Source organism: Callithrix jacchus, chromosome X (assembly GCF_049354715.1).
Source record: "Callithrix jacchus isolate 240 chromosome X, calJac240_pri, whole genome shotgun sequence".
Classification (NCBI taxonomy): Eukaryota; Metazoa; Chordata; class Mammalia; order Primates; family Cebidae; genus Callithrix; species Callithrix jacchus.
The window spans coordinates 150,096,257-150,108,425 of NC_133524.1; the positions used below are offsets into that span (position 1 = coordinate 150,096,257).

General features: G+C 47.9%; 1 protein-coding gene across 5 annotated transcripts in view; it reads left to right on the forward strand.

The window, feature by feature from the left end:
- The window catches only part of TKTL1 (transketolase like 1), a 35,597-nt gene that overhangs the window by 6,483 nt on the left and 16,945 nt on the right, over positions 1 to 12,169 (forward strand). For 2 of the 5 annotated variants that reach the window (XM_035288094.3, XM_035288095.3), the window contains exons 2-6: positions 807 to 924; positions 5,438 to 5,535; positions 6,972 to 7,163; positions 7,247 to 7,374; positions 8,657 to 8,850. In XM_035288094.3, coding sequence (XP_035143985.2) covers positions 807 to 924; positions 5,438 to 5,535; positions 6,972 to 7,163; positions 7,247 to 7,374; positions 8,657 to 8,850 — 730 coding nt within the window. Of the gene's footprint in view, positions 1 to 806; positions 925 to 3,311; positions 3,580 to 5,437; positions 5,536 to 6,971; positions 7,164 to 7,246; positions 7,375 to 8,656; positions 8,851 to 12,169 lie in introns of those variants that run through there. The other 3 variants (XM_035288097.3, XM_078363691.1, XM_035288096.2) reach the window with 2 other exon arrangements.

Below are 12,169 nucleotides of genomic sequence, written 5' to 3' on the forward strand. Positions count from 1 at the left end.
TTTAAGTCCCCCCTCCTTTTTTTTCTTTTTTGAGATGGAGTTTCGCTCTTGTTGCCCACGCTGGAGTGCAATGGCACAATGTTGGCTCCGCAACCCCTGCCTCCCAGGTTCAAGCAATTCTCCTGCCTCAGCCTCCCGAGTAGCCTGGCCTAAGTCCCCATTTTCTTAATGGGGATTTTTTTAGTGGAAATTGAAATTAGAGATTATTCATATGAGCTGGGCCTAACATCTTTTTTTACCTACAGTTGGGGCAGAGCTCCAGGGAGCTGGTTTTGTCCCTCTGTCTTGTCCCCTCCCCCTTTTAATTAATTAAGGCCTGGCTGGACTCACATGCAGGCCGCTTTCTAAGAGCAGCAGTTACTTTGGCGGCATTCAGAAGGCCTGCGTTACCCAACCATGACAGATTGCTCAGTCCCTCACCATTCACTTCCTAAAACTCATTTTTAAAATGGGATCTTCATGGCATTTCTAATTAGCAGTGCTCCTAAAATTTCCTCTGCATATGGAAAGGCCGTAGATGAATTCAAGCACGTTAAAGAAGACTCATGCGGAGGTGTGAGAGAAACCTGACCCGGGAGTGCACAGTGCCCTGCTGTTTAGGAGCTGACCTCGCTGTGAGCAGGGGAGGGGCGGTGAGGTGATTGGGCTTTAAGCATCCAACCCGAGAGCCCTGCATTCCTTGCCCTTGGTGGGATTCTTCCCGGGCTAGGAGAAATGACTGCTTCTGTGAGGATACCATGTGCCAAGGTCATGTCCTAGGAAGTCAGTTTCTGCGAGAAATGACCAGTGTCATGTCTACCTTTCAGCCACCCTACATCATGCAGCAGTTCTGCCGAGATCATGTCTGTGCTGTTCTTCTACATCATGAGGTACAAGCAGTCAGATCCAGAGAATCCAGACAATGACCGATTCATCCTCACAAAGGTATGCTGGCTGGGAGTCCAGGGCTGCTGCAGCACTTGCTTCTTAAGCCCAGTTTGAACAGCCACCGTGTGGGAACAAGGCCTGGAATGGGCCTTGTTGATCATTTTGATTTTTCTTTCTTTGCATCTTAATGCTCTAGGTTTCTAGACCCTAGGAACCATGTGATGGCTTGGAACCATGTGATGGTTTGATTGGAAGGGTGGCTTGGGAGAGCTGGTGGCCGCTTGGAACCATGTGATGGCTTGGTAGGAAAGGTGGCATGGGAGAGCTGGTGGCCCTTCCTTTCCTTTGTCATACCCTGCCTCGCCCCATCTACCACAAAAGCTTTCCCTCTCTGCTCAGGCAGCACAGAGGGTGGGAACAGGGTTATGCTGCTCCCACCCTCTGTGCTGCCTGAGCAGAGGCAGGCAGCCTCAGTGGATCTGACTCTCTGAGCTGGGGTACATGGAGTGTGACTGGGAGGGACATCCCACCCATCAGTCAGTGTCCTTTCCCATGTCTGCAGATCTGACCTGAAACTGATGGAGCACTTCTCATTAGACTGGGCACAATACCAGCTACCTCATGTTGCTGGGGGGTAGGAAAGAAAAGGAACCTTAAAAACAAGGTCAGTCTGAGAGTGTGTGCCTGGTTTGATGCCATCTGAAAGTACACTGTGTCCTGAAGCAAATTAAAACCTGGCTAGGGGCCGGGTACAGTGGCTCATGTCTGTAATCCCAGCACTTTGGGAGGCTGAGGCCAGTGGATCACTGGAGGCCAAAAGTTTGAGACCACCCTAGTCAACATAGCAAAACCCCATCTCTACTAAAAGATAAAAAATACAAAAAAATTACCTGGGCATGGTAGCATATGCTTATAATCCCAGCTACTCGGGAGGCCGAGGCACGAGAATTGTTTGAACCCGGGAGGCAGAGGTTACAGTGAACGGTGACAGAGCGAGACTCCATCTTGAAGGAAAAAAAGAAAAGAAAAGAAAAATCTGGCTGGGGAGAGTACTGTGTCCAAATAGAAGTACCAGATTAGCAGAGTGGGAAGTAAAGACAAAAATCAAACTGTGGGCATGGGTGAAGTGCCTACAGGTCATAGTTGTGACCTTTGTCTTGGTGTCTGAACCATAATGTCAGATGGTTTGGCAAAAAAATAAATAGAATTGACGTGTGTGGAGAGATGAAGTAAATGTTTTCCATTGCTTTCAGTTGGTGATTGGAGGTAAGCAGTATACAGGAAGAAATTCATTGTGCTAGTCTTTAAACATGTCTATAAACTTGAACTTTTTTTACACCTTTTTTTTCCTTTTTGCGGGGAGATAGAGTCTCGCTCTTCCCCAGGCTGGAGTTCAGTGGCTCTGTCTCAGCTCAATGCAGCCCTGACCCCCTGGCCTCAAGCGATCTTCCAACCTCAGGCTCTTGAGTCAGTGGGACTACAGGCATGCACCACCGTGGTCAGCTAATTTTTCTATGTTTTGTAGATACAAGGTCTCATTATGTTGCCCAGGCTGGCCTCAAACTCCTGGGCCCAAGCACCCTCCTCTGCCTCCCAAAGTGCTGGGATTATAGGCAACAGGCTAGTGCTCCCAGCCCCCCTTACAATGAAAGTTGTAAAATATTAGATGTATAAATGCAATGTGGGTGTTCAGATTTCAGGTGTAAAATAAGGGAAGACTGGGTACAGTGGCTCACACCAGTGCTTTGGGAGGCTCCAGCGGGAGGATCGCTTGAGACCAGCCTGGGCAACATAGCAAGACCCCAATCTACAAAATACATGAAAATTAGCTGGTCTTGGTGGTGCGTGCCTGCAGCTAGTCAGGAAGCTAAGGCGGGAGGATCACTTGAGCCTGGGTGACAGAGCAAGGCGCTGTCTCCAAAAAAAAAAAAAAAAATGTCTAGAGTTTTAACAGCTGCCATCAGAGCCATCAGCCTCAGCAGGCGAAGAGGCTTGCTATCAGCAGCAGCACACCAGGCACTGTTCAGCTGCCAGAATTTGTGTGTTCATCAGATTGAGCTGGCAGATAAAATTGGAACAAAAGAGAAAACACAGGAAGCATAGTCCATTGTGGTTTGCCTAGGAACGGGGTAAACAGCCATACTACAGGCAGAGTGGACCTTTATTCTAGCCCTTCACCTCCCAGAATTACCTCCCCCCACAGCATAAGGGTTCTTGAGAAAGACAACAACACCCACGTGGGAGAACTTCTGCCGTAACAGACGTCATACTGATGCCTCGCCAGTTTCCCCTATCTAGCCTCACTTTATCCTTAACCTCCTGCCACCTAAGGGGGCTCTGGTCTCCACTGTACCCATAAAGTCTTTGAGATGGGCCCGCTGGTCTCACACTTCACAGCTAGAGGGAAGCAGAGTTCGTCTGACTGCTGAGCCCAGGCTTGGCCCATTATGTTACAGAACTTCCAAGGGCATGCAAGGCGCCTGGGAGCCAGAGCTTGCTGCATGAATGAGGTGGGCGCCATAGGGAGGCAGATGCGGCTAGAAACATGGTCAAAAGAGACTTGAGGGGGCCAGCTCTGCTGGGCTGGTAATGCAGAACCAAAAGGGAGTCTCGGGGAGGGGTGCACAAAGCATTCAGAGAATGCCGGGGAAGATCAGGAGCACCCAGGGATTAACAGAGGGTAGGAAGCAAGAAGCAGGAGATCTGAGAATCGTAAGTAGCATCCACCCATCTACAGTAGTGATGACCCCACTCATCCCTGATTGAATGGTGCTGGTGTTTGAGCAGAGGAGGGTGACAGGCAAGAAACAAACTTGTAAGTCAGTAGATCAAGTGTCAGGTGGAGCCAAGCATCTGGGATCAAGTAAAAGTGGAAGAGGTAGGCCCTGGTTGAAAAAGAATGGTCCTGAAAACCTCAGTGCTGACGCTTGAGCAGGGATTTGGAAGGGGCAGGAGAGTGGTGGGGAGTCTGGGAGGCTGCTGCAGTGACCAGAGGCCAGGGATGTTTAAGACCAGGTGGAAAAGGTGGCTGCAGAAGCTGTTGGGTAAATTCATTGTGCTTGCCAGTTGAGCCTCTCCTGTCAGTGCAGCAGCTCTTTGGCATGACCTTGTGGCCCACAGAGGGTCACATTTTCTGCTTGGGACAATGATGACCCTGTGCCTGCAAACAGGATGTTGGGAGTGGGGTAGAATGCTGGTGGAAAGGGATTCGTCTGAGGCATGGGCACTTCTAGATGGCCACTTGTAAGATCTCAGCTGACGATGCATCTGCACTGACATATCATAATCACCCAAGAATCCACAGTTTATTTTAGCATTCACATTTGCTGTTGTACAATCTGTAAGATTAGACAAACGTTTAATGACATGTAGCACTATAGAGTATTATACAAAGAAGTTTCTCTGACTTAAAAGTTCTCTGTGCTCTGCCTATTCATCCCTATCTCTTCCCTACCTGAAAACCACTGGTTTTTAAAAATATTTATTTCTTTTAATTAAGTGATCTTTTCTCTGTGACCATAGTTTTGGTTTTTCCAGCATGTCATATAGTTGGAATTACACACTATGTACTTTTTTCAGATTGGCTTCTTTCACTTAGTAATATACATTTAAGTTTAACTCCATGTCTTTTCATGGGTTCATAGTTCATTTCTTTTTAGTGCTGAACAGTATTACATTATCTGGATGTATCACTGTTTATGTATCCAGTCACATACTGAAGGATATCTTGGCTACTCCCAGGTTTTGGCAATTGTAAATAAAAGCTTCTAGAAACATCAAAAAATCTCAGTTGACCTGAGTTTTACAAACCAGGGAACCAGAATATTCTGTTTCCGGTTTCTGTTTAAGAACCCATATCCAGGCCGGGCACGGTGGCTCACGCCTGTAATCCCCAAACTTTGGGAGTTCGAGACCAGCAGATCATGAGGTCAAGAGGTTGAGATCATCCCGGCCAACATGGTGAAACCCCGTATCTACTAACAATACAAAAACCAGCTGGGCGTGGTGGTACACACCTGTAGTCCCAGCTACTCAGGAGACTGAGGCAGGAGAATCACTAGAACCTGGGAAGCAGAGGTTGCAGTGAGCTGAGATCGCACCACTGCACTCCAACCTGGGTGACAAGAGTGAGACTCCATCTCAAAAACAAAAACATCTGATTTGTACATGACCGGGAAAGACCATGCGACAATGGCAAGAATCAGACCTTAAGTTTCTGCTTTGCACTTAGGCAGCCCTTCTCTATTCCCAAAGCTCCACCCACCCCTGCCATACCGTATGCATTACCTGACTCCCTAGGCAGGGATGTGGATGTCTTCATCATCGTAGTCACCCCGGTTTCCAGTCCAGGCTGAGCCCTGGCCTCGACCCATTGCCCCTGGTAACATTGCTCTGAAGCTTGGGGTGTGTGTGGGTGGGGTGAAGAGGAGCTCACCCAGCGGCGGGGAGGGGCTGTTGGGTCGGGACTCTGCCGCACAGCTGACATGAGCAGTCTACGCTCAGTGTGTGAGTCCACCTGATACCATGTCCTGCAGCTGCGTCTGGGTTCACTGGGTCCCTTCTCTTACAGAGACTGTCGTTTGTGGATGTGGCAACAGGATGGCTTGGGCAAGGACTGGGAGTTGCGTGTGGAATGGCATATACTGGCAAGTACTTCGACAGGGCCAGGTAAGGCGTTTACCCACAGCCATTTAACTGCCCTGCCTTCCCCTTCCTAGAGTCTCAAGGGACAGCCAGCCACCTAGCTCCATGGGGCAGAGAGCCCTGAAGGGCCAGTCCCCATCACATCCCGTGCTGACACCTCTGGAAGGCCTTCTCAGACAGCTGCCCCACTCCCTCTCCCACAGGTCTGTTTAAAGATTCCAGCTGCTGTTGCCTTTCCGTTCTTTTCCTAGGGTGGATAGCTTTTTTAAAAATTCCAGCATTTTAGTGGGGTCTGGGATGTGTGGGGGTTTTTGCTTTTCTTTCTTTCTTCGTTTTTTTTGACAGAGTCTTGCTCTGTGGCTAGACTGGAGTGCAGTGGCACCATCTTGGCTCACTGCAACCTCCGCCTCCCAGTTTCAAGCGATTCTCCTGCCTCAGCCTCCCGAGGAGAGCTGAGATTACAGCCATGCACTAGCAGGCCTGGCTAATTTTTATATTTTTAGTAGAGATGGGGTTTTGCCATCTTGGCCAGGCTGGTCTCGAACTCCTGACCTCAGGTGATCCTTCTGCCTTGGCCTCTCGAAGTATTGGGATTACAGGCATGAGCCACTGCACCTGGCCAGATGTGTTTCCTTGATGCAAACACTCAACATCGTTGGTTGTGGAGGAGTTTATTTCATTGCAGAACATGTTCCCAAGGTGGGATTTCTGATTGTTGTGATTATTTTAAATAAGTTGTAAGATCAGAACTAGAAGGTGGCAGCCGGGCACTGTGGCTCACGCCTGTAATCCCAACACTTTGTAACCCCAGCACTTTGGGAGGCTGAGGAGGGCAGATCACCTGAGGTCAGAAGTTTGAGACCAGCCTGGCCAACGTAGTGAAACCACGTCTCTACTAAAAGTACAAAAATTGGCCTAGCATGGTCTTGCAGGCCTATAATCCCAACTACTCCAGAGGCTGAGGCAGGAGAATTGCTTGAACCCAGGAGGCGGAGGTTGCAGTGAGCCGAGATCGCGCCATTGCACTCCAGCCTGGGTGACAGAGTGAGACTCTGTCTCGGGGAAAAAAAAAAATCTTAGAAGGTGGCAATGCTGTAGAAGGAAACTCGGCAGGAAAGTGAATGTGTAAGTGTTTGGGGAACTTAAGGGGGCTGCTTTCCTCCCCTTTCCTTTGGCCCTGTTTGCTAGCTGATGAGGAAAAGTAGAAGAATCTGAAAGTTGCTTTACAGCTAGAATGAGAAAACTATAGCCAAAGGCAAAGCCTGTTTGTGAGGCCTAGGCTTTCCACGCTTGGCTTCCTTAGCTACAAGGTTGGTGCAGAGTTGATGAGGAAAATTGTGCTGGGAAGCCGATGATCTGGAGCAGCCCCTCCAGTTGCTTCCGTTTCTCCTGAAATGCATTTGCTTGGTTGGCCCAGATGAGTCCCCGCAGGGTCCTAAACCTCTTTTGTCTTTTTCCAGCTACCGGGTGTTCTGCCTCATGAGTGACGGCGAGTCCTCAGAAGGCTCTGTCTGGGAGGCAATGGCCTTTGCTTCCTACTACAGTCTGGACAATCTTGTGGCGATCTTTGATATGAACCAGCTGGGATGCAGTAGTGCATTGCCCTCCAAGCACTGCATAGACATCTATCGGAGGCGCTGCGAAGCCTTCGGGTAACTGTATTCTCTGGTGCTTGATTTCCATTCTGTCCCACCCTCTTCATCCCTTGTAACGCAGCCTGCTCCTCTGTTGGCAGGTGGAACACTTACGTGGTGGACGGCCGGGACGTGGAGGCACTGTGCCGGGTGTTCTGGCAGGCCTCTCAGGTGAAGCACAAGCCCACTGCTGTGGTGGCCAAGACTTTCAGGGGCCGGGGCACACCAAGTAAGCAAGTGTTTTCTTCTGTCCGCTCAGCAGAAGAGGCGGGAGAGGCCTACCCGGGCCTAGGCAGATGACTCATTTAGCGAATGCAACTCTGCGCGAGTATATGCTAGAGGTTCCTGCTCCCTTCTTTTCACTAGCTAGTGTCTGCTTAGGATAGGAGGGGACGTCACCAGCCCTAGCAGGTGAACAGTGATGTTTTATCTGCATGAGAGAGTGACTAGGAGTACAGCCCGTCAGAGGACTGACAAGGAACAGTCTCTAGGTTATAGAATCGGAAAGGGCTCTGTGTGAGCAGGTGCAGAAATCCGTGTGCATACGGACACACATGCCTAGACCCACACCATCTGGAAGAACCCTGGGAGCTGGGGAAGAAGGGAGCTTGGAATAATAACCAACTAGCACATTTCAAGGCTGACAGCTGAAATTGTTTATCTCAAGCTTAACTCATTACAAAGAGTATGGTTCCTGGTTTTTTTCAAAAGACTATAGTCATTTTAGAAGAAAACTGTTCTGACTCCTCCCAAAAATACAGTTTTACTCTGGTGCCTTCTGTTCAGTAAATTATTTACCAGTGTGCACCTGGCAGAACCCGGGATGTTGTCCTTGCCTCCGCCTCCCTGGTGCCCACACACACTCAGTCCCTAGCATGCATCTCAGATCCATTCTTTCCTCCCTATCTCTGCTACCATGACTGTTGCCACACCTATCATCTCTCCCAAAGCTCCAGCCAGCCTCCCTCCACAGCAGTCTCTACACTGCTGCCACAGTGATCTTTCTATACTGGATCTCATCAGTCACTTACCCCACTGCAAACCCTTCAGCGGTTTCCAGTCTTGCTTTGGATGAAACGCAAACTCCTTATACCCACAAGACCCACCCTCCATGCTTGGCCATACCTGTCTCTCCAGCCATGTCTTCTCATTCTCCCTTCCACTCACCAGTGGCCCTTAGGGGCATAGCTAGGTGTGGTGGCTTGCACCTATAATCCCAGCTACTTAGGAGGCAGAGGCAGGAGGATCAGTTGAGCCCAAGGAGTCGGAAGCTGTGGTGAGTTACGATCACACCACTGCACTCCATCCAGCCTGGGAGGAGTCAGTGTGAGACTCCCGTCTCAAAACAAAAAGCCTCAGGGCCTTTATCCCAACTATTTTCTCCCTCTGTGCCAGGTATTCGTCCTGGGAGTCCTAAGGTGGCATTTTTTTCATCAGGGTCTTTTTCAGGTGACCTCATAGGTACTTGTTAAATCTTATGGAATGGGTCTTTTTTATTCGTTTCCTTACAGATACGGAGGATGCAAAAAGTTGGCATGGAAAGCCAATGCCAAGAGAAAGAGCAGATGCCATCATCAAATTAATTGAGAGCCAGATAGAGACCACCAGGAACCTTTATCCACAGCCCCCCATCGAGGACTCCCCTGAAATCAACATCATGGATGTAAGGATGACCTCTCCACCTGGTTACAGAGTTGGTGACAAGGTAGGCAGAAAGGGGGATAATTGAGTGAGGCAGGAACATCAGCTGCTTTGTTCGCTAATGTTCCTGTATACACAGGGTTCTTCATTTACTCTGGTCTCCATGGACGAACCAATTAGTAGTGACATATAACTAACAGTTTATAAAAATAGGTTTACCATTTTTAAAAATAGCTTTGGGGTACACAGTGCGGTTGTGTCACATGGATGTCCATTGTGTCATGGTGAGATCTGGGCACCTGAGTAGTGAACGTTGCACCCAGTAGGAAGTACTTCACCCCTCACCACTCCTACCCTGCCTTCCCTTTTATTAGGTCTGATTTTTATTTTTTGCTTTCACACATGCATCTGAATGTTCTGATTGGTCAGTTGCTGTTTCTCAGCTCCTGGGTGGTGTGCCTCTTTCTTGCTTCCTAACTTTGGTTTGTGCACAAAACTGCCACAATTTTGTGTCTGCGCCAAGAATAGTGGCCCAAGGCTGGCTGGTCTTTTGAACTTACTCTCTGAATTACACACAAAAGCAGGCCAACTCATCAAGAACCTCAAAAAGGAATCAAATTATGCACAAAACTCTGAACATCAGGTCCTTTTGGTTTTCAGCACATTTGTCCTGTCTTCTGGTATATCATAGCAGGCCGACATAGGCAGGTTCTCCATGGCCCGGAGGAAGGAAGACGATGAGCCTGGGAGGACAGACGAGCTTTCTGACTCTTCTTAGCCTAGTAGTGAGGGTTTAACAAAAATGAATGGTGAATATTTGAGAAATCAGAAGAAAACAAAACCAGAAGGAAGAAAAAGGTTTATCACGGAAGGGCAGGCCAGGCACAGCAGCTCGCACCTGTAATCCCAGCGCCAAGGAGGGATTACATTAGGAGGCCAAGACAGGAAGACCACTTAAGCCCAGGAGTGCAAGACTAGCCTGGGCAAAGTAGTGAGACCCCATCTCTACATATAATTTAAAAATTAGCTGGGCATGGTGGTATAATGTGGTCCCAGCTACTTTGGAGGCTGAGGCAGGAGAATCACCTGAGCCCAGGAGTTTGAGGGAACAGTGAGCCATGATTGGGCCCCTGCACTCCAGCCTGGGCAACAGAGTGATGTGCTATCTCAAAGAAACAAAGGGTGCTCTGGCACTGTATGATAACACTTTAACTGTTCACACTACAACTTAAAGGAATTTATCCCACAGAAATACCCATCTGCAAATAGGCAGATGTGCCTATGGGAATGAATGCTGATTGCAACATTGGTTATGATACCAAAATGGCAAACAACTCAGCAAGAGAAGATAAGAGCTTCCCCAGTAAGTTAGTAAATTTTTTTTTTTTTTGAGACACAATCTCACTCTGTCACCCAGGCTAGAGTGCAGTGGCATGATCTCGGCTCACTGTAACCTCCGCTTCCCAGGTTCAAGTGACTCTTCTGCCTCAGTCTCCTGAGTATCTGGGATTACAGGTGCCCACTACCACACCTGACTAATTTTTGTCTTTTTTTTTTTTTTTTTTTTTGAGATGGAGTCTCACTCTGTCACCAGACTACGGTGCAGTGGTGTGACCTCAGCTCACTGCAACTTCTGCCTCCCGGGTTCAAGCAATTTTCCTGCCTCAGCTTCCTGAGTAGCTGGGACTACAGGCACCCGCCATCATACCCAGCTAATTTTTTTGTATTTTAGTCGAGATGAGGTTTCACCATGTTGGCCAGGATAGTCTTGATCTCCTGACCTTGTGATCTGCCTGCCTCGGCCTCCCAAAGTGTTGGGATTACAGGTGTGAGCCACCGTACCCGGCCTAACCAGCTAATTTTTATATTTTTAGTAGAGACGGGGTTTCACCATTTTGGACAGGCTGGTCTCGAACTCCTGACCTTGTGATTCACCTGCCTCAGCCTCCCAAAGTGCTGGGATTACAGGCGTGAGCCACCGAGCCTAGCCAGTAAATCTTTTTAGGTTGCAAAACAGCATAGAGTATATTTCTGTTTGTATGTGGGAAATCTTAAAAAGGGGTTATTATACATTATTATAATGCATAGAAAATTATATTTGGAGAAATGACACCAAATTGTTGCGTTTGTCTGTAGAATGTGAAATTATGGGAACTTTAATTTTTTTAAAAGAAGTATGAATAGAGGCCAGTCTCAATGCCTCACACCTGTAATCTCAACACTTGGGGAGGTCAAGGGAGGAGGATCACTTGAGCCCAGGCATTCAAAACCAGCCTGGGCAACATACCGAGACCCTGTCTCTTTAAAAAAAGGTGGGGGTGGGCGTGGTGGCTCACACCTGTAATCCTAGCACTTTGGGAGGCCGAGGCAGGTGGATTGCCTGAGTTCTGGATTTCGAGACCAGCCTGGGCAACATGGTGAAACCCTATCTCTACTAAAATACAAAAAATTAGCCAGACATGGCAGTGTGTGCCTGTGGTCACAGCTATTCAGGAGCCTGAGGCAGGAGAATTACTTGAACCTGGGTGGCAGAGGTTGTAGTGGGCAGAAATCGCGCCACTGAACTCTAGCCTGGGTGACAGAACAAAACTCCATCTCTCCCCTCAACTAAAAAAGATGAAGTATGAATAGGACAAAATTTATTAAGGAAGCAAGCCAGTTTATCAAAAGTTCGTGAATTCGAAAAGAAGTCACGTGAATGGGGTACAGATCTAAGAGTTGGCTCTTTGATTGCTGATACATTAGACAAGCCATTAATCAGTTAACCTACTCAAGAAGGTAAAAAACATAAATATGTGAACTTAGTCATTGGAAAGAGAAGATTACCACAGATGCAGAGAAATTTAAATAATTAGGAGAATACTCAGCCTGGCCAACATGGTGAAACTCTGTTTTTACTACAAATACAAAAATTAGTTGGGAGTGGTAGTGCATGCCTGTAATCCCAGCTACTCAGGAGGCTGAGGCAGGAGAATCACCTGAACCCAGGAGGCGGGAGGAGGTTGCTGTGAGCTCTGCACTCCTGTACTCTAGCCTCAGCAACATAGCGAGACACTGTCTAAAAAAAAAAAAAGAATTTTGAGAAAACTGTGTAACTCCATAGTTGTATGATTGGTATGAAAATGTAAAAAGGGCTGGAGTGTTTTTAGGAATGCATAAAATACCAAAATTGACTAAAAGACGTTCAAAAAACTTAAATGGGTCAGTAGCCCTAGGAAAACTGGAGAAAACTGTCCCAGTGCTATACCCCCAAAGCACCCAGGCTCACTAGGTTAATAAGAGTGACTAACTTTTAACCTTTATGAAAAGAGTGATTTCTAAACTGTTGCGAATTTTTTCCCAGTATGGAGGAAGGTGAAAATGGCATCCTGATTCATTTATGA